This window comes from Drosophila eugracilis, unplaced genomic scaffold (genome assembly GCF_018153835.1).
Source record: "Drosophila eugracilis isolate 14026-0451.02 unplaced genomic scaffold, ASM1815383v1 contig_2154, whole genome shotgun sequence".
NCBI classification, from domain to species: Eukaryota; Metazoa; Arthropoda; class Insecta; order Diptera; family Drosophilidae; genus Drosophila; species Drosophila eugracilis.
This window is the reverse complement of record NW_024573038.1, coordinates 9,106,517-9,133,052: the sequence shown is the minus strand read 5'-3', so window position 1 is coordinate 9,133,052 and position 26,536 is coordinate 9,106,517. Positions and strand designations below refer to the sequence as shown.

The 26,536-nt window shown below is 41.9% G+C and overlaps 5 protein-coding genes across 5 annotated transcripts in view; 2 read left to right on the top strand and 3 right to left on the bottom strand.

The window, feature by feature from the left end:
• The window catches only part of LOC108114211, a 57,767-nt gene extending 49,470 nt beyond the window's left edge, over positions 1 to 8,297 (bottom strand). The window contains exon 1 of the mRNA XM_017225030.2: positions 7,893 to 8,297. The gene's annotated coding sequence lies outside the window, so the exon portion shown is untranslated. The remainder of the gene's footprint in view (positions 1 to 7,892) is intronic.
• On the top strand, positions 865 to 2,165 carry LOC108114213. The gene is given in 3 exon segments (XM_017225033.2): positions 865 to 1,093; positions 1,161 to 1,708; positions 1,710 to 2,165. Coding segments are annotated over 2 exon segments (369 nt in total). The 5' UTR covers positions 865 to 1,093; positions 1,161 to 1,582; the 3' UTR covers positions 1,953 to 2,165.
• Positions 8,298 to 8,795: 498 nt separating the features above from the next.
• LOC108114634 (islet cell autoantigen 1) lies at positions 8,796 to 10,229 on the top strand. Its single transcript, XM_017225701.2, has 3 exons — positions 8,796 to 9,455; positions 9,509 to 9,748; positions 9,810 to 10,229. Exons 1-3 carry the CDS (start codon positions 8,874 to 8,876, stop codon positions 10,224 to 10,226), a joined length of 1,239 nt encoding a protein of 412 aa, XP_017081190.2. The 5' UTR covers positions 8,796 to 8,873; the 3' UTR covers positions 10,227 to 10,229.
• Positions 10,230 to 10,309: 80 nt separating this feature from the next.
• On the bottom strand, positions 10,310 to 12,958 carry LOC108114633 (dnaJ homolog subfamily C member 2). Its single transcript, XM_017225699.2, has 3 exons — positions 12,520 to 12,958; positions 12,263 to 12,408; positions 10,310 to 11,979 (listed from the first exon to the last, which is right to left on the bottom strand). The coding sequence occupies exons 1-3, from the start codon at positions 12,789 to 12,791 to the stop codon at positions 10,433 to 10,435; spliced, it is 1,965 nt and encodes a 654-aa protein (XP_017081188.2). The 5' UTR covers positions 12,792 to 12,958; the 3' UTR covers positions 10,310 to 10,432.
• An 899-nt stretch (positions 12,959 to 13,857) lies between these two features.
• On the bottom strand, positions 13,858 to 25,161 carry LOC108114691 (adenylyl cyclase 78C). The gene is made up of 22 exons (XM_017225786.2): positions 24,658 to 25,161; positions 24,288 to 24,591; positions 23,676 to 23,980; positions 23,441 to 23,582; positions 23,106 to 23,287; positions 22,827 to 23,028; positions 22,254 to 22,387; positions 22,091 to 22,180; positions 20,237 to 20,398; positions 19,189 to 19,325; positions 17,911 to 18,051; positions 17,213 to 17,759; positions 17,063 to 17,158; positions 16,855 to 16,994; positions 16,567 to 16,721; positions 15,606 to 16,378; positions 15,446 to 15,541; positions 15,114 to 15,294; positions 14,635 to 15,038; positions 14,343 to 14,571; positions 14,142 to 14,287; positions 13,858 to 14,062 (listed from the first exon to the last, which is right to left on the bottom strand). The coding sequence occupies exons 1-22, from the start codon at positions 25,138 to 25,140 to the stop codon at positions 13,949 to 13,951; spliced, it is 5,163 nt and encodes a 1,720-aa protein (XP_017081275.2). The 5' UTR covers positions 25,141 to 25,161; the 3' UTR covers positions 13,858 to 13,948.
• Between the last annotated feature and the right edge of the window lie 1,375 nt (positions 25,162 to 26,536).

The window sequence follows — 26,536 nt, the reverse complement described above, 5'->3', positions numbered from 1 at the left end:
GCAAAGATTTCTAAGCTTTTTATCAGAATTTTCTGTAGTTTTTCGTTTGACATATCATTTATCATTTTACTCTTAACTCGTTTTTTTCCCCTGTAAAACCAAAGAAGCTGCGTCATCGGATCGAAGATCTGGTCAAAGTCCAAAGCGCCTTGCTATAAATAGGCAAACGACTGCAGACTGCAGACTGCAGAAAACCAAGAAGAGAAAGAAACGAACGACGGAGAGGAATCTTTTGCAGATCTGTTGAGGAGACTGCAATCCGGCTGCCAGCTGAAAGCAATCTGGCTTAATCATGTGAGAAGCGACCAGGCCAACGAGCAGGGAATGTGGCACCGAAAACAAACGAAAACGAACAAACTGCCAGGCCTGAACTGAAATCGAGTTTGACTCTACTTAGTGGCCGCGTAACTCAACTTGACTCAACTTGGCCAAAAGCTAAAAACCCAACTCCCAACTCGGATCAAGTTCTCTGGCCCGTTCTTCTGTTTCTCTGCCTCAACCGATGGAAGGTGGAAGATGCAGCCAAGTGGAGAGACACAAAACGCATTCAAACAGAAGAAGATGCCTTCACAGGGTTATTCTCGATTTACAGACGAGAGATTTTCGATATTTATTTAATATTTTCTAATAAAAATGATGGTAAAGATGAAAAGGAAAAGGTTTATTAGAAGCTCTTATGGTTTGGGTTTTTATTTTAAGGAAATTTGATGCCTTTGAGTTTATAGTTAAGTTTATTTTACTTTCATAAAGAAGTTAGAAGGCTAAGTGAATTGAAATTAAGTTTAAAGTTTATCTTTTTATGGGTTTATTAGCTGAGTAAAACTCAAAGTTCTAGCATAAAATGCTTAAACAAGCCTTAACTCCAACCAAAAAAGTTTCCTTTTCCTTTATTGTCATTATTTTTGGATACATTTTATCATTATTATCAAAACCCCCTGGAAAAGTATTCAATAAAAATTTATAAAAATGCCGAAATCAGTTTTTATTAAAATTGTAAACAAAGAAAAGATGTTTAACATATACTATCTCTAAATTAAAGAAGTCAAGTTCCCATCATGTTATGGCCAACATCTTATCTTCCCAAAATCCATCGGTAAGCCATGAAGATTCACTGAACTTCTTTCAAAGTTAGAACTACCAATTTAACCAACTCCAAACAGTCACCGAAACCCAAAAACAAGTTGAAAGCCGCCGAAGTGCGGAAAAGTGTGGAATAGCGAACTGGCTTTGCTGCTGACTGCGGCAGAGGAAACGTTATTTCCAGGAAATGCACTTAACTCTTTCACTCCGTCTCGCTTTTTTCTTTCCTTTACCTCTCTCTCTCTCTCTCGCTATCTATCGTGCTGAGCGAAAATTTTTGAGGACCCAATATCGCTAGGAACTTTCTTTTGATCAAGTGAAAAATTGGTGTGCGAAAAACAGCAGTTGGAAAAGCTCACTAACTCACTCACTCGGAAAAATAACATTAACATGGGCTGCCTGCTGCCTGCTGCCAGGCTGTTGGGATGTGAGAACGAAAGCGAAACAATCCCGAATCCAAAGATGCCAAAGTACAGATGCCAGAAAAGCCAGAGAAAAGCCCATGGAGCTAATTAAGCCGCCTCGCATGAGTGGTGTGTGGTTTTCCGCGAGGGGCCAGAGGTTGCGGGTGGCTCTGCATCCAAGGGAAAGCACTAACTGCAACATCAACAATCAACATCAACGAGAGCATCAACAACAGCAACAACAACAATAACAACAAAGATGAGAAATCGCTGGCTTCCTGGCTACATGAAGAAATAAGTCTAGAGTGCCAGTTGAGGAAAAACTTGTTCATCTTCAGCTCTAACGAGCTAACGGAGCGACAAGCGGACCAACACTGAACTGATGGGCGGACTGGCTGACTGCCGGACGGATGCTCCGTTGGACGGACAAACTTTGAGCGATTCCATACAAAACGAGACGATAGGTAAACAAGAAACCAGCAACAACAAAAACAACAAGATCAGCGGTACAAGTAGCAAATGGCAAGTGCAAGTGTAACAGCAACGGACTCCTGTACTTTTCTCGAGATGGCCTCGTGATCACGAGATCTTCAACAGCTTTGGGTCTTAAATTAGGTTGATAAGATCATGTAGTAAAAAAAAATTAAGAAGTTTATCTAATAAATCAATTAGAATTATTAATTTCAACCTTTAGAATTAAATATTATAAAAATGTTTTAAGAAATTCTCCCAAAATATGAACTCACGACTCACGCTGCTGTCCGCCCATCCAAAATTGAAGGTTCAGGTTGGTTGCCTCCCGGGGTGGGTGGTTAGTGGATGGATAGTGGATAATGTATAGTCAGCTGACTCGACCGATGTGTGTGTATATATGTACAAGGAGTGTATGTGGCCTGGCCCTGGCCAAGACAATAAACAAATAAATTACATGAAAGCCGCTGCCACAGTTTGAATCTCTTCAACAAGATAATCACAATGAAGCGGCACGAAATGTGCAGCAATGTGGCATCCTCATTAACCCACCGCCGCCTGTGCTTTATTCCCTCTTTTAACCCCCCACCACCAACATTGGCCGGCCCGGGCGAGAAAGTGAAAGTCATTGCGAATCCCAGTTGCCCGATCCTCGATGAAGTAAAAAAATATATATAAAAAATGCAGAAGCAGGCAAAAAGTAATTGGCCAGGTCGACTCGTGGGTTAATTAAAACGCACTTTGTGGCCAGAAGCAAGGCAAAAAAAAATAAATAAAAAGTAAAGAGAAGAAATGGCATTACTTTAAGCCAACTCATCATTGGATATCTAACAGGCAGAGAGAGACATATCGATACGGTATTCGTACGAAATGTAAATATCCCAGTGACCACAAAAACCGCAAGATACGCATCCGTGAGATGCCTTTGAAATGTCTTAGACAAATTAATTTGCACGAGCATAAAGACGAGGCTGATTTGGCCGCGCACTTTTCACTTCTTCCGCAATAAACAAATCGCTGGCCATTTTTCCCCCCCTTGCCAGTGCGAGCGAGAAAGTATAGAAAGCTGCTCAATGAGATTCAATAAATTTGCCCAGGCGGCTGTGGCTGCCACTTAAAGCCTGATAGCTATATTTAAGTCCATTTTGCCCCCCCCCTTCACCTGCCTTACCGACAAAGGCCCACTTTTTGTGGGTCAGTCGATCATCAGGCGCAGCTCGAGTAGGAAACTTCCATGTAGGAGGCTTCTAAAAGCGCATCTGATTCCGAAGTGGACTTGGTCTGCCAGCAATTGGGTCATCAGCCAGCCCATGGATTGTTGCCCCACCATCATCATCAACGCTGCTGACTGACCCCACACACTTTCCGCCCAGAACTTGAATTCAAATTGAAAACTAATCAGCAAAACGTTGGCAGGAAATGGCAGGAGAACGTTGGTACTCGACCATGGAATTACCCAAGACACCAATTCATTAGAAGCAAAAGTGCCTGAAAAGTTTAGTTAAGATGAAGTCTATTTAGTTTTTCAAGTCATCAACAGGCAATAGGTTTTGATTTCAGAATCTGTTAACTTAAAAATATCTTTTAATTAAATTTCGAAACTTTAAGCTAGATTCCTTAAAATCTAAATAAACTTTGAAGAATAATCGTTATCTTCTTTCCAAGACCTTTGGTAACTCCATTTGCAAACTAATTTGAAATCTAAAAACTTTATTATGATTACTTTTTTGATTAAGTTTTTAGCTCACGACAATAGCAACTGCAATAAGCTAATTTTATGGTTGTACCTATAAAAGTATAACCTTTTAGCAAAAAGCCTAAAGGCAACCCCTAACTCAGTTAGCAAAAATCTTAATTTAAATTTAAATTAACAAAAATCTTTATTGTAGATTTGCAAATGGTGGAAAATGCTACAGAAAAGTTGAAGGATTTTCTTACTTGACTTGCGCAATTTTGTAGAACAATTGGCATGACTTAAAGTGGCTAACTGATACCTTTTCCGTATCTGACACCTTTTGGACACCACAAGAACACTTTCCCTTCGAGTGCCCATATGCACTACATTAAATAGGCATGGGGTATAGTATGACAAACCGAATGAGTGGCCACTCGGATGCGATTTTTGTGCCCCGGCCACTTGGCCTCGACGCGTGGGCATGACAGGTTGGGTTAACTGAGTGCAGAGAACCGGCGACAACGACGACGACGACGACTCAATAAACTAGCTTTTTGTTGGCTTATTGACAGCGGGACGGCAGGACAGCCGCACACATTCTGCGATTGTGCAATGGGTGGCACATGTGGCATGGCATATACTTGGTTACTCGGATTCGTGGCAAGTGGCAAGAATCTGGGAGATCGAGACCAACTGGCAGCTGGCCGGCAGACCTTGCCGAAACGGTAAATGTCGTACACAGTGAGAAGTATTTTAAATTTTTATAAATAACAAATTTAAATGTTTAAAAGGATCTTGAAAGTGTAGCATACTTTTTGGAGTCATGTTTTCAGACCATTTTATGTTTACGATTATTAAAATCCATAATTTCTCACAGTGCATTAAAAAATGTGTAGGTTTTTTAAGAGGGCAACAGAGGGAAAAGGGGATCGGAAGCAGGGGGAGTTGGGCTAACATTGCCGGAGGCCCACATTGACATGCTCTGAATACTAGGCCTTAGCTCATTGTTGTTGTTTTTGCTGTGCTACATGTGGCTGCTGCTACATGTGGCACTTGCAGCAGCCAACAGAGTCTTGAGAATGGCATTTTGATTTATTGGCTGGTTCCAGAGCTTCGATTGCATAATGGCCACCAAAAAAAAAATAAAACAAAAACTTTAGCGACTATAAAACGCAATGGGGCGGTAGTGGAAGTTGGCGGGGGATCATTTTGCATTTTTTCCCACAATTTGCAAACAATAATGAAAACCCGGCTTACCGGCTGCTGCCGGGCTGGCTACCCTGCTACCTGGGCTAATTAAATCCAATAAGCCATGCAAGCGCATTAAAAATGCAAGCAGCTGAAGGGAAAAAAAGCGAGCAGTCGTCAGGCAAAACAAATAAAATTGGGAAATATCACATTAGCCATATAACGCGTCGAACGGTTAATGCTCTCGCTATGGGATGTCTAAAGCCAACACGAAGTCTCATTAAAAATATAAATAAAAATATTAGTTATTAGGTCTTCAGTTATGATACTCCCACTATTTAAGCACTGCTGGTGTGTTATTTACTTAAAACTCCACTTGGTTTCTGTTCTAATTACCATATTCTAAGTTGTTAAGGCAACTGAAAAACCGTTAAAGTTTTGTAAAAACATTTTTACTTATTAAGTAAGCACACATCTCTCCATAAAACCCTTCCCAAAAGCATTATTTTTCCACCACTTGCTGATTTATTTATTGGGTTTTCCACAGATTTCAGTGCCTAGTTTCCCCGCCAAGTCGTAGCCAATTCCGCAGCAATTAGACCCGGCCAAAAAGGGCAGCGAAACAAGACGACGGATAAAAAATTACACACGGCTGCATGCCACAAGTGGCCGAAAGTGGCCAAAAGTGCTTCCAGCCGGCCGGCAACGACCGATAAGAGAGCAACAACTGTGCAACAGGCAAAAGACAACAGAAATATGGTCACAGCGGCTGCAAGAAAAATAAAATGAAAAAAAAAAAAAAAACAACAACTAAAACTGCAACTGAAGCGGGCTAACAACAAAATTGGCAACAAAAAGGCAACCAATTAAGGCCAATTTAGTTGCAGCAACGCCAAGCGGCAGCGACACAAGAAATAATCAGTGGAAAAACAGCAACCAGAGCAACTGCAACATCAACAACAACAACAACAGCAACGATATCGCAGCATGCAAATGAGAGCAGCGACCAAAGTAACTTGATACAAATTTTGCAAAGGCAGCAACAACAAAAACAACAACAACAACAACAACGGGCTGAAAATTATGTATGTGCAGGTATTTGCAAGAAATTTTCACATTTTTTTTTCTGCATCGAGGGAACTGTGAGAAAATATGCAAAGGCAACCGAAACAGAAAACTTTGAGACAGTGGAATGTCCCTAAGGCTACTTTGCTCCAAATTAGAAATCCCTTAAGATGGACTTTTAAATATAAAAAGATAAAGATGGTCTTATATATTTTTGTAATAAAAATCACAAGCAAGTTCATAAATCGTAATTTGTCTCTTATTTATAGACAAGTTAAAAGCTAGTTTTTACATAATTATTACTATTTATTTATGGAGTTATTTAAGTTAACTAGCTATGTTTTCTTTTTTATGATTATTTATGGTATTTTGACTATTTATTAAACTAGTTCACATTTTTTATATTAAAGCGAATGGAGCTGGAATTGACTTATTTGTCTTAAAGCAGCAATCTAGTTTGTAATTTAAAATAATTATACTTTGAAAATATATTAAGTGGGATTTTAGTTATAAATGACAGACTTTATAAATATTTTTTAAATTTTTAATCAAGTGTCTGTTAACTTGAATAGATATATAATTTTGATAAGCTTGTTTTCCATTTTAATTTTAATAATGTTGAGTAGCAAAGTATGAACATGCAGAAACGAGTTTGTTCACCTTAAAGATCTTAGAAAAAATGCAAAAATATTTTAAAAAAACCCTAACATCTTAATCAATCTGGTGAAAACTATAGACATGAAAGTAATGGTCTGCTTTTAAAGATTATTATGAATATGATATGATATAAGACCCTCTACTATAGGCACCCTATAAGAACTTACATATTGCCCTCTTAACCAATACAAATTTCTTGATCAGGTTCTTCTTAAAGATGTCACCCCGTAGTTTCATATTCTTGTTATTCAATGGGGAGGGGGCTATGGTAAGTGACAAGGAAGGGTACATAGTGTGGGAGCAGAAGATGCCCGAAGACAGAGACAGACAGCTTGGCGCTGTTCTGATTTCGAATATTATTGATTAATGCCGACCGATGACAGTTTCCACTACAGCAACGCCATCTGTGTCAGGTTGCAGATGCAGAGAAATCTTTGTTGGCTTTTAACAAACTAACAAGAGAGAAAGAGATGGAAAAAGAGGAAAAGAGATAGACATAGAGGGCTAACAAGGTGCCTGCTTGCATTAAACAATTGTTGGCACATCGCTGTTATTGTTGTTGTTGTTGTTGTTGTTTCTTGCCCGGCCCAAGGCGGACCATTAAAAAGCTTAGCAAGCAGCAAGTGCCGTGACCTTTTTCCCTCAACTTCGAGTTCTTTCGGCTGCTTCTTTTTTTTGTTGTTTTTTCTTTACTTTTTTTTGATTCGATGATTTCATTGTAGTTACTGGCTTTTTTGTTTGGCTTTTTTGTTGTTTTTCTGTTCAGTGGCCGCAACCGAATCTAATTGCAACAGCGGCTTAAGATCTTTAAGGCAGAGAAAAGAAAAATGTGGACTTATCTTTTGGGATTAGGGCATCTTAAACGTAGTGATAATAAAAAGATCTTATTCTTATATTTTCGTGAATATATTAAAATTAAGTTTCAAAATGTATCTTAAAAATATATTTAATATATTTCAAACTTCATCTTTAAGTGTATTTTTAGGGAACCCAATGGAACACCAACAAAAAAAAGAAGCCGCCATGTCACGGGCTGTTGATTGTTGTTGTTAAATTGTGTCTTAAAGTGCATTATCTTTATGTTTTTCCTTAATCAATTAAGCTGGATCACTCACACACACACACACAAATGCACACTTAAGTTCAAAACATACACACCCACACATGCAGGTGGCAAAAACTCCACCTCACAACCCGTTTTTTTCTTTCTTTTTGTCTTGAGTCAAGAAAACTACTAAACTACTAAACACTTCTTCACTTTCTTCGCGTGCGTGTGTTTGTATCTGCTTGCAGCATCAGAAAGTAACTGTATGTCTTATATCTTACACATCTATAAGCCCATACATACATACCTGTTCAGCAAATTAGCAATGCCGCATTATTAAAGAAACATACAAATATGTGTCGCTTTCAATTTTGCAATTGCAAATTGTTGCAGTCTCCTAAATAAAGAAACTCAAAACTCGAACTTTAGCCACCGGCTAACACACACATTTGCAATTCCATCGTATAAGATCCCAAAACACACTCACACAGTGATAATCAGAGGTAAACAAACGAGGAAAATGCACGACGCGAAGGAAAAGCACTTGCGTAAATATAAATATTGAATGGTTCGGTGTGAAAAAGCGAGAAGGGGGCCAAAAACCAAAAGAAAAACGCGACTCGAGTTCTGGTACGAAATGAGTAACTATACACATTTATATATAGAGTGTCTCGCCTTGTCTCGTCCGCTGCGGAGTCCAAAGTCGATCTGAATCGCGAACGAGATACTATATCTGAACTTCACTTTTCCCACACAGCATTTTCTCTGCCAGCTTCGTTTGACGTCAACGTTCGATTCAAACTTGTGTGTGCATTATGCACTATGTTAAGGTTCCAAGATTAATACAGAACCCTGTTAACTCCGTTTACAGAGTGGGACCATAAGCTTTGGATTGGGATAATACAAAATATACTAAAAAAATACAATATCTACCAGTACTATCGGTAGACCGCCAAAAATCAAATTTCTGACAAATGCAAACTTAACTTTCACTCTAGTTATTTTTGGTGTATACAAAATTATTATTATTCAGTATTAGTCATAGTTTTTAACTTGTAAATTATGGTTATTGCCAATTATTTTAAAAATCCCAACCAAAAAACTTAAGTGTAACCTTAAAAATACCAATTCCTTCAGTCCTGCAAAGCTTCGATTAAAATCGAAAATCGATAGGCAGTGGAAAATAACGATACAGCGCCACCCCCCGATCCGAACCCAACCGCCCCTAAACCATCAAGTGGCGAAAAATCACCAGCAGCTGAAAACTGGAACGTAAAACGGCGAAAATATGCTCAAGTCGGAGGTTCAGCACCAGTTCTGGATCACCAAAAAGGTGGTACAGCGTAAACTCGGGACAAAGGAAGACAAACACGTAATATCCTCGGACGCGGAGCTGGATTCTAAAATCGAGGTGTTCAAATCGATATCAGATACCAGCTTGAACCTATGCAAAATCATCGACCAATACCAGGAGCGCCTCTGTATCCTTTCGCAGGAGGAATGTGTGTTCGGGAGGTTCCTGAAGGAGGCGGGAAAAAGGAGCCGGACTACAGGCGGAAGTATCGCCCATACAGGCAAAGCCGTATCATTCGCCGGACAGCAAAGGATGTGCGTTCGAGTTCCGCTTCTGCGGCTACAGCACGAAGTTGATGTGTTTCGGTGTCGTGCGGTTAAGGATACGGAGCAGACTCTTCAGTCCATGGAAAAAGAACGCACGGAATATCGAGCTGCTCTATCCTGGATGAAATCTGCCAGCCAGGAACTGGATCCCGATACGGGAAAGGGTCTGGACAAGTTCCGCACGGCACAGACCCATGTGCGAGTGGCCAAGCATAACTTTGATGGATACTCCATGGATTCCATTCAAAAGGTAATCACTCGTCTTATCGTCAAAGACTTAATAATGGGTTTAATTCCTTCCAGATTGATTTATTGGCCGCTGCCCGCTGCAATATGTATTCCCATGCCCTGGTAGCCTACGTGGCCGAGTTAAAGAGTTTCGCTCAGAAGGCCGCCTCCACATTCCAGACCATATCCAAGGCCTTGATTATAAAACCCAAGTACGACTTCTGTGTGCTGAAGGAGCTGTCCCAAAATGAAGGCCCTAGCGAGGAAGTGCCACCCATTGAAGCCGTGGATAAGGATCAATCGTTATTCTTTGCCGTAACTTTAACTCTTTTCTTAATTCTTAAACTATCTATATAAAACTACAATACCTTTACAGAACGAGTATCAGGATAAGCTGGAAACCCAACCAGAAAAAAAGGAGTCTGAAGAGGACAAACCAAGCGAACCTGCCACTGCCTGCGGCGACAATGAATCCTTGCTGATTGAGTTATCTAAGCAGCTGGAGGAGAGCCCGCTGATTGATGCGCCTCTCGATGATGAAGAAATACCAGCCCAAAATAGCAGTAACAAGTTATGGTCGCGCTTATTCAGTCAGCAGAATCAACAACCCTTACCGAGCCAAGTAGCCAAGGAAGCCAAGACAAGTGCAAGTGGGACCACCCCGGTCGCCAGCAAATCACAGTCCACCAATAATCCCTGGCTAGATCTTTTTGCCGACCTTGATCCCTTTGCCAATCCGCAAGCCTTTGATCTGAAAATGAGCGGTGGACGTAGTGTGGCTGAGCAGACATAAGATTACCCTCCCGTACAGAATCTATATTTTGATCTTTGAATACCTGTGGCAACTAGCTAGTCAAAATGGAGAAACTTTGGATGTAACTTTTCGCTAAACGTTCAAAAACTTTTTATGTTTTATTTAAATAAAATTTATATGGGACACAGCAGCTAGAAGAGGATGAGGCGGACGAATGGCAGGGGTTTGGAGGGCATAAGCCTTACTCATTTAACCGCCGCCTGTGCCTCCTTTTTGGAGTTAACCAGCTCGACCAGCTCCTTGACACGTCGCAAGCAATCCTTTTTACTGCGGTTCGGTATGCAGGAGGCGATGCGATCCCATCGATCAGGCGTTGTCGTTGGATAGGTCTTGATTGCCTGTTCGAGCAGAGCTTGCTCTTCCTTAGTCCAGGTTTTGGAGGCACCACCACCACCCGAAGTACCATTTGTGGCCGGAGCTGGGGCTGCTGTTGCTGCTGGCGGAGTTGCTGCTGCTGCAGCAGGAGTGGGGGTCGTGCCATTCTGCTTGGCTGGCTGATTGTTAACCTTATGATCTACTCCGTTCTGCTTCACGTTCTCCTTGCTCGCCTGGGCCGGCGTCTCCTCGCCCAGTGTTATATCGTTACATGTCTGAACATCCTTCTTTGACTTTTCGAAACTAGCAAAGGCCGCATCGTTGGCTTGGGTTTTAAGGGAGCTTTTCGAGTGATCTGTGTTCTGGAGAGCCTTGGCTTTGTTCAGCACATCCCTGGCATTGACCAGGACAGTGTTGCCCGGACTATGCTGATTGATAAACGTGGCTATGACATCCCAGCGTTGAGCAGTGCCAGCGGGAAACAGATTAACCGCCTTGATAAGCAACTGCACGTTCTCATTGCTCCAGAGTTCACCCTTCTTGACCTCCTTCACACCTTTTGGCGCTGCACTGGCCAGTTTCTTTGCCTGGGTCTGGTTAATCTCTTCCAGTTCGGCAGCTATCTTCTGATCGGCTGTTTGGAGGGCAGCTACAAACGATTCACGGCCCTTGGTTTCCATGGCCTTGTTAAGAGCTTGAAGTTCTGTTAAATTAAAAGTCTCGCAAATCTTTTCGGTACCCTCCATGTGCTTCAGTTGATCCTTGTCGTTCTTGGCATAATACTTGCAGTCCTTGACCTTGTCGCGCAGCGTTTTGCGCTCCTTCTTAAGCAGTTTCTTTTGCTGCTCGCGTTCGATACGGATCTGCTCGATGCGTTTCTGTTCGGCCTTTTCAGCCTTCTCCTTGGCCAAGGCAGCTTCCCGTACGGCCCTATCCGCCTCGGCTTTTTGAGCCTGGGCAGCGTCCATCTTGGCTCGTTTGGCAGCCGCCTTGCGATCCTTCTCCTCTTGTTTGAAGCGTTGAATTCTTTTATCGTTGTTGTAAGCCAAATCGACCAACGCACGGATGCGGGACATCTCCTCCTTCTTGCGCTTGATCCGCGCCGCCCTATTCTCCTTCTCGATCCAGCGTCGTTCATCGCGATCCTGGCCCTTTTCCTTGTCCTCCTCGTCTAGGTAGCTGAACTCTCGCCAAGACTTGAAGTCGTACCAAAAGTTGTAGAAGCGCTCAACCTCATCGCGTTTGGCGTCCACCTGCCCGAAGGCGGGGACATGCGGCTTTTCGCTCCAACGCCCGTTAAGTTTGAAAAATTTGTTAAACACGCCAAAGTAATCGCTGTCGATGTCGTTCTGTGAGGGCAGCGAATCGTCAAATTCGGGATCCACAGAGTCAAAGCTGCGACGAGGCTTGGATGTGCCTGGAATAAATAGGAAGTCAGTAAAATAACAAACTATTAGAAAGAAAATAAATCGGGCCATCTAATCACTTTTCAAAACAGAATGCTCTTCTATTTTTAGATATTAAAATGGCAACAGGAAGATTTTAGAACAACTCCTAATTGACCTAATTTGGGTAATATTGCTCGGACGTATGTCAAAAAGAATTGAATCAAATTTAAATATAAAATCCTTTAGATATCCTTTAAAGGACATAAAGGATTTCTCACAATGACCCACTAAACTCGTGGCCTTGACACCTACCCAGTATCTCGTAGGCTTTGGTTATGCATGTGAAGTAGTCGTCGTCCTGAATAACTTCCTCGCCCTTGGCTTTCCGTTTATCGGGGTGATGCAGCAGGACCATGCGTCTATAAGCCCGTCGAATGTCATCCTCGCTTGCCTCGTACCTAAAAGGGTTAGTTAAAATTATATGCCATTAATTCGCAAAAAGTCATGAATTAATTATACAAACTAACACACAAACACATGTGGATGACTAACACGTGCTGCCCACTCACCGGAGTTTGCCTAAACCAAGAATGGCGTAGTGATCCTGATCCTTCCATTCTTTTGGATCCAATGACTTGAGGTAGCTGACATCGACCTCCTCGCCGACGCCCTCCAACTTTTCATCGCTATCGCTGCGCTCCACGCCGCCGGGCGCTAGAAATTGGCGCCGTTGCGCAAAGTATGCGAAGCCAACGCGCTCGATTCTCCGGCGGGCGACCTTGAGCGGCAGCTGCACCTCCACCGTCGCTCCACCAGCCGTCGTTACCGTACCACTCGTCATCTCAAGTGCGTCCCGTTAGTCTGCTGGGCTGTTGGCATTCACCGCCACTCTGTGGATCACTCTGAATTTGGAGAGCCGATGCCTTCAAAACGTCGAAAACGAAGTCGAGCTAATATAATCACACTTTTCCGCAGCACCGCATGTGTTTGGCGCCAGTGTGGCCTTGCTGTGTTCTAGCCTGAATCCCAATTTCTAGAGTTGCCACATCTAATGTATTTTCATACAGTTACAAATATCTGCGCGCCCTTTTTTGAAATGGTAGCTTGAAAAATGGTTACAAATTGTATTCAATGGTAATCAACTCTTGAGATAATAATAGGTTAGAAAATATAACTAATTTATATGAGTGAACATATATTTATATATATAATTGACTTTTAAAGCAAGGAGGCATTGTTTTTTTTATTGACTTAATGAATTATTTCCTTTTTTTAAATTAAAATAATTGACAACAACTTTGATAGATTTTTCTTATCACATTTATTTTTAACTGTTTTTTGGTTTTTACAATGTAAGTGCTTAAACTTTGTTGGCTATAATAATTGTAAATTTTTTTATATTCCATGATCAATTTCGCATCTTGGTAACACACGTCCGTCTCTTTACACATATTCGTAAAATATTTTACACTTATATATCCTTATTCTATTTACATTTATCAGAAGAAAAGATTTGTACAACGAATATTTGATTTTCTATTTGATTAATGGCTTTTTAAATTGACTACTAATACTAGAAAATTGCCCTACAATTGGTAAACATTTTGGTAGAATTGAACAAAGTTAGTAGGTTCCTTGGCATTTCGTTCGGTTGGGTTTCCATTTTTTATGGGAAGATTCAAATTTCTTACATTAAAGTTTAAAGGGATTTTAAACGCACACACAAAAACGGCAATTCTTAAGTTTAAACGACTAGAATTGTGCTGAGATAATGCAAAAATTGTACACTAAAGGATTGTGATTTTAAAACTCTACTAAGTAGCTTCGGTGCCGATCTCCACTAGTTAATCTTAAGGTTAAGCCAATAAACTTGTGAAACGGTCGGCATAACTTTACTTATAAGCATTTCGTGTTGAAAAAAATCGTTCCAAAAATAAATTCATCAGACACTTTATCCATTTGAGATCGACTTTAGACCCAGTTAGTACGCGTAGTCGGCTATAACGCATCGTTGTGGCTCTTCGATATCGTCGTTTCGATCTGATCAATACGTCGAAACGATGGCATATAGCTGGAGCTGGCCTGGGTGACGATCGAATTGTTGGAGGAACTCTGAAGAAATTAGACGGAAAAGTTAAAGGTAAAATGATTTTTCTTTATTATAAATTAAAATCAAATTTAAGCAAATTACCTTTTTCTGTCGATAGGAACGTCCCCGCACCCGGGTTGTATTCCGTCGCACTGGATTAACTGTGGTGGACTTCTGGGATAACCGAACAGAGCTGAAGGTGCTTCCCCGATGTCCACGACGGATTTGCGGCGAAGGAGTGCCCGTAGCTAGAATAGAAACTAAGTTAACTAAAATGGCTTTAGTAAACTTACTAAAACTTACGTGTTCCGGCAATAGCAGTGCTGCGTTTGCTGGCCTGCAGCATTCCAAAGACCACGGCACTGAAGGATCCATGATGTGAGGTCTGCCGCTGGAGGTTCGGGGTCTGGGCCAATGGAATTCCGGCTGGCATGCGAACCGGCGAAATCAATTGGCTCTCCGAAATGCCCTTGGGATGTACATAGAAAGTGGTCATCATGCCCTTGCCCTTGACAGCGATCTCTCCACGTTTCTGAGGATTACAAAAATTAAAGAATAAGTAACATATATAGTTTACAGGTATAGTAAAACTTACCACACACGTATAACCACGAGAACAGAGCAGCTCCGCCGTATTCTCTGGAACTTGAACCCGCCAGTTCTCGCCCGTGGAGTCCATACGCGATGCCACATTAACCGTATTGCCCCATATATCATAGACGGGTTTCCTAGCTCCAATAACTCCACTAACCAAAGGACCACTGCAGATGCCAACCCGCAACTGGAAATTGTTGAAAGCATCTCCGTTGATCTCTTCCAGCTTTTGCTTCATTGCAAAGGCAAACTCCACCAGGTCACAGACACTATCCTCAGAGGTCTCGCCGCGAAGTCTTAAATGCTCGTGATTCAGTCCCGCCGCTGCCATGTAGGTGGCACCCACGGTTTTGATTTTCTCCACCGACGCGAAACGCGGCTCCTCCAGCAATTCATCAAAGTCACCTGATTTGATTTCGTGTGTTTGCGGCATCATTAGACATTTGGAATCACGGAATAGAATTTAATCAATCAACTTACAGATAATCTCGTTTAGGATGCGAATACAGGCCTTGCCATTGTCGATATCCTCCGAATAGAAATCCTGGAAATTCGGAATGGAGGCAAACATAACGCCGCACTGATTATGCATCTTGGAATAGAGCTCGTCCGTATGCTCGTCGGATAGGTAATAGGTAGCCACATGGTCTGGCAAGATATTCTGCAATCAAACCGTTTAATTAATGACAGATGGAGGGGTAAGGGAAGGTACACTTAAAGAAAATGTCTTTTTTGGCTTTAATATCCCACGTTTTAATTGTATTAAATGTGCTAACCACATTTTGCCAACTGTATCGGGACAAATCTCTTACCTTAATTAATGTGTCATTAAGCGCACGATTGGATTTCATGTTGGTCAGTTCACGCTCGGCTTGTTCTTTCCATATGAAGTCCAAACGGGAGGTTACCTGGGGGGAATCGAGATGAGTAATGAGCCTGATTGGATACATTACGCCCTAAAATCTCTCTTACCTCCACCAATCTAGCATGATAGCAGACCATTACCAGGAACGAGATTAGCAGTATCAACATTTGGACACCAAGAGGCATGCCCAGCCTAGAGAGCTCCACCAAACTGAAGCTGTCCCCGGAGCCGAACTTAAACATGATCAGCGTTGTATAGAATCCAACCATGCCCAAGGCCATTAAAGCTTTAACCAGGTAATAAAGCTTCAGGGCAGTGGCCAAGGAGACAAGGCAGAGCACCCAGGTAAACACCAAGTACTCCGGATGAGCACATTCCACCTCGAGTTCCACTGAACTTCGCATTCCCGAGGGATCTACATAGCTAAGATTACTCAAGGATACACTATGCCCGTTGTTGGTTAGTGTATATGGTCGATGGGATTGCTCAAATGGTGGTGTCAAGTTCAAACTGAGGGCATTGGCCAGAGTGCTTCTTAGCAACTCATCGGATGGCCCACTCGTAATGTCCACCAAGGAGGAAGCACCTCCGCTTCCACTAGCCGGAGTGCTAATTGTGATATTATGATGGATGGTGGCCTGCAGATACACACTCAGCTTGTATTCCTTTTCCGCCATGGAGGTGTTACTATAAGCCGAAGTCAAGCGCAGGTTGCGAGAGTGCTCGTCAACGGTGCCAATGTAGGTGGACGATGGGCACAGGACCAGTCCAATGGCACTCAGCATGCACATGGACACAATGACACCGCAAATAAACAGAGTGCGACGCTGACGTTGATGTACCAATTTAGCAGAGTTCGTCTTCAGGAAACGGGGGAGTCCTGGAGGAAAATAGTAGAGGTTTTATAAAGTACCTAAAAGTATGCTACAGAAACATATATTTCGTTTTTCGGGTTAGGCCTTTGTTAAAAAGTGATCTGAGACTCGTAACGATTTCTTCCATCACCAAATAATCTTTCAATTGTAAAATGGCACTGAAACATTTTCCATTTACTCTATAATCTCTCACCTGGGAACTCCTCAGCCATTACCAGAACGCAACAGAAAGTAAGAATTACTGTGCCCGCCGAGAGACAAATAATGAGACGCGTGCATCGTGGAATGATGATGACCTGGCACAGAACCATAAATATCCAGATGACAAACACACACAGCATATTGGATCTGAATGGTAAGGAGCAGAAGCAGAAGCAGGAACAGGAGCAATGGCAGGGGGCAAAAATCAATTAGCAACAGTTCATTAATTAAGAGAGTCCTGCCCTTTGTTTGCTTTCCATTAGCAGGCTTGCATACGCACCGGAACATATCCTCTCGCAACTGGCAGAACTTCTGCTCCTGGCTCTTGTCTTTGAACTTCAGGGTCCAGGGATTTAGGTACTCGCGTCGGATTTCCTTATTCGAATTGATTTGAATGTTCTGCTCGATGAATTCGTCGATCTGGATTTGAAGTGGGGGAGTGGGGGAAGTTGTAGAAAGATAAGCTTACGAGGGCTTTATTCGCTTACCTCCTCATCCAGAACTGCTACGGATACTCTATGATCCTCTTTGGTATCAACTAGTATGGAATCTGCACGATTGAGTCCTTCTTCGGGACTGTTAAGCTGTTAAGGATAAAATAATGAATATATTTCATTTTAAAAAATAATAATACTTACGTTCTTGAATGGAATTTCCGGTATCCAGTCTGTGGTAGATTCATCCTCGATAATCAAGCCTTTGCCGTCCATAGCTTCCGTTAGATTCTGAATGCTGGTGGCTCCGTTCCTGGGCCTCAGCTGAACCTCCAGCGGTGCCGACATCATGGCCGTCGGCGAGGAAACCGTTGACATTCCAGATGGGCCTGTTCCGGCTCCTCCAGCACCAGCTGCTCCTGCCATCCCACCACATCCATTCCTCATCCTTCGATTGTCCATAGCCACACCCTCTACCACATTAGGCAGCGAGTTCAAAGATATATTCTTCTTCTGCTGTTGCTGAAGAAGTTGCGCGGGCTGCTGGGCAGGGACGGCAATGGTGGCCGCGTACTCCAAACTTCGTCCATCGATGCTGGCGCCATCGCCACCCGTTGTGGTTACCCCACCGATGCTTCCGCTGCCGCTGGCCGAGATTGATTTGGGCAGTGCGGTGGGTGTGGCGGAGGGGGCGGTGGCCACACTTCCTGCCAAATGGGCGCTGCTGCGCGTGCCAAAACGCCTTTTGGGTCTGAGGAGGGGCGTGGTGAAACAAGCGATGGGTTAGCAATTTTCGGTTTTTTATTTGAATACACTCAGAGAAAATGGTAAGAGCTTTTTTCTCAAATCTCTGGATTACTGGAAACAGTACCTCCTTTTCTCCTTGTGTACTTTTCACTTACCTCAATGGCTCGGTGCGCTTGATGAGGAAAGTCTTAACGTTCAGCATTTTGAGGTGATTGTCTCGACTGCCGCCATTTCCCGGTTCCACCTCGTAGGCATCGTTCAGGCACTTCAACGTTGCTTCCGAAATGTGGACTCTTCTGTGGAGCGGAAGAAGGAATGAACAGATTCCAAGGTGAGAGTATTAGCAATAGGCCAGGCTTGAGTTGAAAGTTCGGAAATGTAGTTGGCGAAAATTAAATTCAAATATTTGCATACGTTTTCTATGAATGTGCGTGGTGATTTGCCGCCCAGAACCACCGACCATTTCATTTACCATTTTTCCCGCCCTAGCTCTTTGTGTTTTTCGTGTGGGTGGTGTGGGCCCTTCATAATTGGGTCTCCATTGGGTTCCTTAGAGCAGCTACTACTACTACGGCTTACACACTGGTTGCTGGTTTCTGGTTGCCGCCCAAACCAGCCACCATTACATCAAAGCATTTTGCATTAAATTGAGCTTTTCATTTCTGGGGCTTTTCATTTTGTTTCGGGTTCTGCGGTCGTAGCTCGGATTTTCTTCATTTCCCACTGCTGTTGGGCTGTTTCTTTCTATTATTTGGTTTCTTGTGTCTAAACACGCCAAGCTTGCAAAATTGCCGAACAATTGTTGTGAGCTACAGAAGGCCAGGAGCCAAAATAAAGAGCAGGAGCTGAGCCACAGAACCCGCAAATTGGCCAATTAAAACTGTGGCCAGCCTGAGACTTGCCACCAAAGTCAAAGTTGTTAGGCTTACGGATAGTTTTACAGTTTAATTGAAGACTAAGAAGGTGGTTTGTAATTTTAAAACTTAGGTCAAGTAAATTACAAAGTGGGAAAAGTGATTTTAAAAAAATATTTAAAATATTTTGATATAAAAAAAATATTAGTTACCTTTCTAAATTGATTTAAAATCAAAATGTAAAACAAATATTTTATTTTAACAACCATTTTTCAAGTGTAGAAACGAGAAACTATTTTCCTGAATTAATAAGTAGAAGCTGTGGCTGCTGACTATGCAACTTAATTAGTCTGTTTTGACCTTTGACACTGACATAGTTATTAACAGAATCATTTATGTATGCAATTCCGTTTCTAATGAGTAATGAGTCACTTTATTAGGGAAATTATCCTGCCAGTATATTAGGATATTCCCCCCCTCTGAACCCATTTGGATATGTCAACTCATTAGGATTGCAATCACAAGCCACTGGGTAGTTGCCGTTTCCCGTTTGGATTTCTACGTGACTGGCTTACTTACCCGGGAATACCGCCAGATTCCATGTGATTTGCAATGATAACATCATTAGACCAAACATCAAAATGCCATTTCTTGTTGCCCAAAACGCCGCACATCACCGAGCCGCTGTGTATGCCGATTCGCATATTGAGGTCCACCTGTAATTTGCAAAACGCATTTCTTAAAATATGCAAAGCACAGCGGAATATTCAACGGATGAGTATGAGAAGTACACTCAGAGAAAGCAATGAAATAAAGTTCCCTCATATCCTACCATTTCCACAAATTTCCTCTTGAGCTGTCAGTCGGTTGGCAGAGAGTGAGTTACCCAGTCAATCGTCAAACTGCCGCAGCAATTAAGTCGCCGTCCCAATTATGCGACTGCAGGCGGCATAAATCCCCGTAAACGAATATGGGATTCCCCCGTTTTTCTGCGGCATGCCCCAAAGCTTTCGTCGCACCCAAAAAAAAAAAATCAATTAATTTCCAGTGGCACTTTGTCGTATGAAAATTTAACTCTCGCTACTGCTTTTTCGGCCGACTGTTGTCGTTGCCTTTTGCTCTGTTGAGATTTGCATACAAATGAATTGTCAACACGTCCACTGGCTCTGCTCTACAGCTCCAGCTACTGCTGCTGCTCGTGCTCCTATATACCTATATATACTATATATACTAGTGCCACTAGCCAGGGTCAGAAACGGGGCACTGGATTGTGCAATAAAAAATAAACGAAAAGGACCTCCTCACAAATAAAGGAATGCCAAACAGCTGAATACTGAAAAATGGGTATTAAATATTTCAAATTTGCCGCTCACATAAAAAAGTTCAAAACCCCTCAACAGATGTCAGCAGGTTGCTTATTGAAAACTATTACTGCCTATTTGTTCAATTTTCGTTCCTTTTATCTTCTTAACTCGCCAAAATATTTCAGTCCCTCCCCCAAAAAGTATGCTACGTTTTAAGTGCATTTCCCATTTTTTCACGTTGTAAGTTACAAAATTTAAATAAATATTTAAGGACCATATCTGCTCGTGTTCTCCCCGTTTCGATTCGATTCGATTCCACTTACGTGCGTGTGCAGGCGCACATCCTTAATGGCCTTTATCATGTGCAGGCCAGTTTCCACACTGCACACCGCGTGATCCGGTCGCGTCTTCCAGTTGTCGCTCTCGAACTGCGACACACAATAGTAACAATCGCCCAGCAGTTTCACACGCAGACAGTGGTTGTCCTTGAGGGAGGAAACGTGGGGAAAACGATGAAAATCAGTGGGAAAATTGCTCAATAAAGTATACACAGAATGCAAGAACCTACACAGAAAACTGTCTTAATGGCACATTTTTAAAAATAACGGGTACATTTTTGAATTGAAAATTGCTAAAAATATTTAGACATTTGAATGCAATTTAAAAATAGATTGAATTACAAGCTCAACAAGGTATAACATTCTATATTCCGACCATTTTTGGCTAAATTATGGGGAAAATGCCGGTTTTTGGGGAGGAAAAAAAAATTGGGTCAGACCAAGGGGTACCATCATAATATCTTACGAAAGATCTAAAAAAATGCACTTTTTGAGTGTGTTAGACAGTTTGACGGGGAATTTAAATACGAACTCAACGAGGTACAACATTCCATGATATGATGATTTTTGGCTTTGTAATGGGGAAAGTACTGATATTTTTGAACTAACATCGAAATGATGGTTTTTGAGTAAAATTGTCGATTTTTTTACCAGTATTATGCTTATAACTCTGTTAAAATACGACTCACAGCTATAATGAGGATTGTTTTGTGTAGCTAACGACCCAAGCAAACATTCTATGTGGTTGTGGCAATGAATTTCGGAAATTAAAATTTTTGTCAAATTTCACTTTTTTGTAAGGGGTACCATCATCTTTTTTTCGAAAAATTGAAAAAATATTTTTTTATTCAGATTTTAATGGCACTTGAATATTTTGAAAACAGATTGAAAAAGAAGCTCAACGAGGTATGGCATTCCGAATTCCGACCACTTTTGGTCTTGCTATGGGAAAAATACGTATATTTTGATCTTTGAATTGGGACAGACCGATTTGAGACAGGTCCTTTTCATTATAAAATCTTACAAAAAATCTAAAAAAGGCACTTTTCGAGTGTGGTACACAGTTCGACGGGGAATTTAAATATGAACTCAATGAGGTAAAACATTCCATGTTATGATCATTTTTGGCTTCGTGATGAAGAAAGTACTGATATTTTGGGCCACAAAGCGGGACAAACCGATTTTTGCATTTTCTTCGCATCATAAAAATGTACAAAAAAATCTCAAAAAATCACTTTTTGAGCCTGGTACACAGTTTGACGGGGTATTGAATTACGAACTCAACGAGGTACGACACTCCTTATTCTGACAATGTTTGGCGTTGTTGTGGAAATACACTGCTATATTAGGCATAACATCCAAATTATGAGTATTAGCGATATTTCTACCAGTATCATGCTTATATCTCTGTCAAAATAAGACGTACAGCTATAAGGCGGGTCGTTTTGTGCAGCTAACGACCCAAGCAAACTTTCTATGTGGTTGTGCCGATGATTTTCTGATATTAAATTTTTTGTGAAATTTCACTTTTTTGTAAGGGGTACCATCATCATTTTTTCGAAAAATTGAAAAAATATTTTTTTCTTCAGATTTGAATGGCACTTCAATATTTTGAAAATAGATTGAAATACAAGCCTAACGAGATATACCATTCCGTTTTCCGACCATTTTTGGCTTCTTATGGGCAAATTCTGACAAAAAAGTTTGTATCAGGAATAAGACTTTTGACAAAAGCTGTCATATCTTAAGAAAAACCTCAGCTAAATGTTTTAATTACAATCACAGATTACAAATTTCTTCAAGGGATTTCAAGTTACATATACTTTTCTGGCAACTTACCTCTGCAATGCGATCAAATCGGGCGAACAGGTCGTTTAAGATTTTCACCAGCTGCTGGGCCGAAGTTTTGCTGGCCAACTCGGTGAAACCCTGAGGGGAGTTAAAAGCAAAAGGTGTCCAAATTCACACTATAAACCTCTCAGGCTTCCTTGTATATACTCACCTTAATGTCGGCGAATAAAATGCTCACATTGTCCATGGGATAAACGTACAATTTGTTGAACTGCGTTTCCACCGTGGGATCCGTGCCCTTGTACATTTCGCTGCGAATTTGATTGTTCACGATGTTGGGCAGAACTGGCGAAGAAAAGGGAGCAGAATTGCCACGGAGTGGGGTTAGCAACAACTTGAACACGAGCCAAAAGGCAATATATATTCCACTCAAGGACTGGAGGCAAAACCAAGCTACAACGGCCTGCAGTTGTCAGGCAACGCGAAATTTCTAGGAACGGCGGAGAGGTCCCGCACTACCTGCTCTTTATAAGGAAATGCCACTTAGAAGTCCCTCAACAGAGCTAACAACTTATTAAAAAAGGGCATTTGCGCATTTGTAGTTTCTACTTAGGCAAACGGCAATAAAGTCTTAAAAGGAATTCAGTTAATATTGTTCGGAGATTTTGTAGAGGTCTTTTTCTTTTTTAGAACGCTTTTATGATAAATTTCCATAATATATATGAATATTTTTAGTAAATTTTTAATTTATAATTTTTTGAGACTTCCTTAACCTGCAACTCACTTGAATCCAAAAGTTTCTGTGTCCGCTGCAGCTCCTTCTCCGACTCCTTCTTATGCTCCATAGCCTTATGGGTTTCGATGAATGCCAGCCGTTGTCCACGATCCGTGAGATACTTTGTGTACATACCAGCCACGTTGATGGCCGTATATAGAATGAAGTTAGCGAAGATTTGGAAAAGAACACACTCCGCATTGATGGTGGCCTGCTGGTATAAAATCCAGAAAAGTGTTTAGGCAAAAGTCAGAAAACGATTTCGATTTGGGCAGGCAAGCCAATTACCTCGCCGTGCTGCAGTTTGATGATGGTAATTACGGCCAGGTGACAGCTGGCCGTGATGGTACCGCCCACAACGCACCATTTTAGGGGCAATGGCAACATCGCATACGGCACAAAGATGACGAACAGAATATACCATACCAGGTACTCGCGATCCGCGAATCCAACGCCCTGGCCAACGAATCCTGTGCCGAGAGATGGGAGATGGAAAATCATGGCTAGATGTACGCAACAATGTTTACGACTCATCCCGCAGGTCAACCCAAAAGGATTAGCCATTTTGACGGTCCTTGCAGGTGACGCATGATTTACGACCACCCACTAGCCCAACCACTCACCCTGGATATTGAAGAGCACCCATGTGCAGACCGCGGCCCAGTGCAAATAGTTGTTGGCAAAGCAACGCCAGTAGCCCAAAAAGCATATGGCCATGTTGGCAATTCCACAGCAAACCGACCAAGTGATGGCCGTAGCCATGCTCTGTAAGGGAATAAGGGAAATTAAAGAATAAGGAAGGTTTCCTTAAAGCTGAAGGCTTCTATAGGCTCTAATTGTAGGAATATTCCCACTCACCGTTCCCCCATCACTTTCAAATGGCCCAAGTTCACTTCGTCGCATTATCCAGACGAAAGCCAAAACAATCTTCAGCACAAAATCCACCACATTCACGATGATCAGAGACTTCTGCCGCTGGCGATGTGTGTATGTCAGATAGGATCGTTCCAGGGAACTCTGTTTAAAAGAGTTGGTCAAAGAAGGACAAAGGATTCCCTTGACCACATTGCCACTCTTGAAGGCAGAGTACATCTCATTGTTAAGCGGTCGCTGTGGTTGGCCTGCAATGCTGGCCAAGGAGTTTCCCGATTCCAAATCGTGTTCTTTGAAAGATAATGAAAAATATATAGTAAATATATCTATGTAACTAAAAGTGTTGATTATTATGAACTAATATAATACTTAATTGAATAAGAAAAGCTACTTTTTCTAGAAAAGTCTTAGTGAAATGGTTATGTGGTTTAGCGGAATTGCCCTAGTAAAGTCAAGAGGATTACAGTCTTTACGCGGTCTCAGCTTCCCCTTAAAATAAAGGCAATAAACGGTTTTGGGACAATACCGCCTTGAGTGGTGACCACCACATCTCACCCACTCCATTCCATTTCCGGGATTTGAAAAATCCCCGCTTACCGAAATTGCTGTTGCCAAAGATGCTGCAGCTCTCCGTCCGTCGTTTGGGCCCATAGGCGCGCTTGGCCTCCACAATCCGAACGGACTGCACCCGCAGAGGCGTCTGCTTGGCCACACCCCCGCGCAGTGCGCCGCCCTGCTGTTTCTTGCGCAAATTGGACAAAATTGATGTGGTGGAGGCACGCAGCGATGGCGGCAGGTCGCCAGTGTCCTCCATTTGGGCACCGTCTCCGGGAAGTCGGGGAATTTTCGACATGTCCGGAGTGGCTATCGTTGTGGCATTGGTGGTAGTGGTTGCATCCTGCTGTTTTGGTTTTAGCTTGACTTTAATTAGTCCTAAGTGCGTTGGCACACAAACATATTAACTTACCTCGAAGGATGCCCCAGCTGTTGCTGTTGAGGATGTGGCCACTGCTGTTCCTATTCCGGCTCCTGTTCCTTTGACCGTAATCTGCTCATCATCTGTGGTTTGCGCTGCGGGATTACTTAGACCCAGACCATCCACCTCATCCTCATTCTCCGCCTCATCGTCATCATCATCCCCCTCCAGTTTTAGGTCGTCGATTTGAGCCAAGGCAATGGCCCCCTTATCCACAGCCCGTCGAAGTATCACCCTGTCATCGGAGTCCCTCTCCTCTTCCAGAGGAATGCCAGCACCCGCTGCTACACTACCACCCACCGATGGCGCCTCCTCTTTTGTGTCACCCGCCCCCACGCGCTGCGTGAGCTCGGGTGGAGCGGAATGGGTCACACTGTTGCTCTGTCGACGCTGCTGCAGCGAAAATGCCGACGAGGGCGTCGCACTCAACTGCCGCATGTGCACCTCGTCCGAAACCAGCTTGTCGTCATCCATGTTGGCCAACTGCCCCTCCTCCGCGGTCCTACACAGAGAGAGAGAGAGAGAAGACAAAGATAAAATGATTTATTAATTAAAATGAGATTATTGTTGTTCGAATAAGGACTGACCCTTAACCCTCTGAAACAGTAGGAAAATAAAATAATTCATATTCCATATTCCATCTTTAACATCTCTAAAATAAACAGAATTTTCCATGGAACAATTTCAACTTCTTATATTTTACAGTGTTCTTAATTTCTGTAAATCAGCCAGCTTTCAATCTTCACTTTGAAGTTCGAGTGCCGCCTAATGAATGTAAACATTTTGTGGAGCAAATCGAAAATTAAAATGGTGAGAAGTGTAAATGAATTTAAGAGACGTGGGAAGTAGGAAAACAGATCTTTAAGTCTCACAATGCCAATCGAGAGGAGCTTTTATGAAGTTTATCCAAGTATTTACAATTTTTGCCCCTCAAAAAATCTTCTGAAAGAACTGCTAAATATTTTCTTTTTAACCTTAAAGCACCTTTTAACCTTTTGAATAGGACATTACAAGGACTTCAAATTAATTTCACACTCTACGGGTGGTCCTCTTTATACTTTTCTTTGCCTAAAATGAAATTTAAGCAACAATGGCATAGACCTTCTCTATCACTCCCCAAATTAATTCCTCTTCATTGTGTTAAAAATTCTTGCAAAGGACAAAATCAATATTGAAAATTCTGTAAATTTAATTACCTTGCATTGTGGCATTTCAATAATTCGTTGAGTTGTATATTTTCTTGCTTAATGAAGTAAAATGAGTTTGTAATTATTTTGGGGAACCCTTTTCTAATACCCTTTTGCGACACTTCTAACTTTCGCTGCTAGAAGAACCTTTCAAAGAAAATTGTAATTTATGAGTTTAAATTTCAAGCAGAAGTCCTTCTCATTTTATCATTATTTATTGCAATTCCATTAAAGGAAAAATCGAATTTGTGGCAAATGAAATTACACGATTTGTGGCATTTGAATAATTCTTTGAATGTGTAATTTATGTAACGGAAATCTGTCAGTAAGAGCCTTCAAATTTCTTTGTCAAACCTCCTTTTTGTAAACTTCTAAGGGCGTCTGCATAATTTTGTGTGTGTGTTTATAGAGTTGCTGTTTTTGTTTTAGCTGATAACAAACCGGATATATATATATATATAGAGAGAGACAGACTACTATATAGCAGCTTATTTGATGTTAAATTCCCGATGCCGCACCGGAAACGCCAAATGGCAGCACGACGACAGTGGAAAATGGCGCGTTGATGTCGTTGTCATTATTCAAATTAGCATTGAGACACTCACACGCCCGACTGCACAAACACACATGCTGACACGCACACATATCCATGGGCACATTCCTTGGCAAACGTAGCACACTTT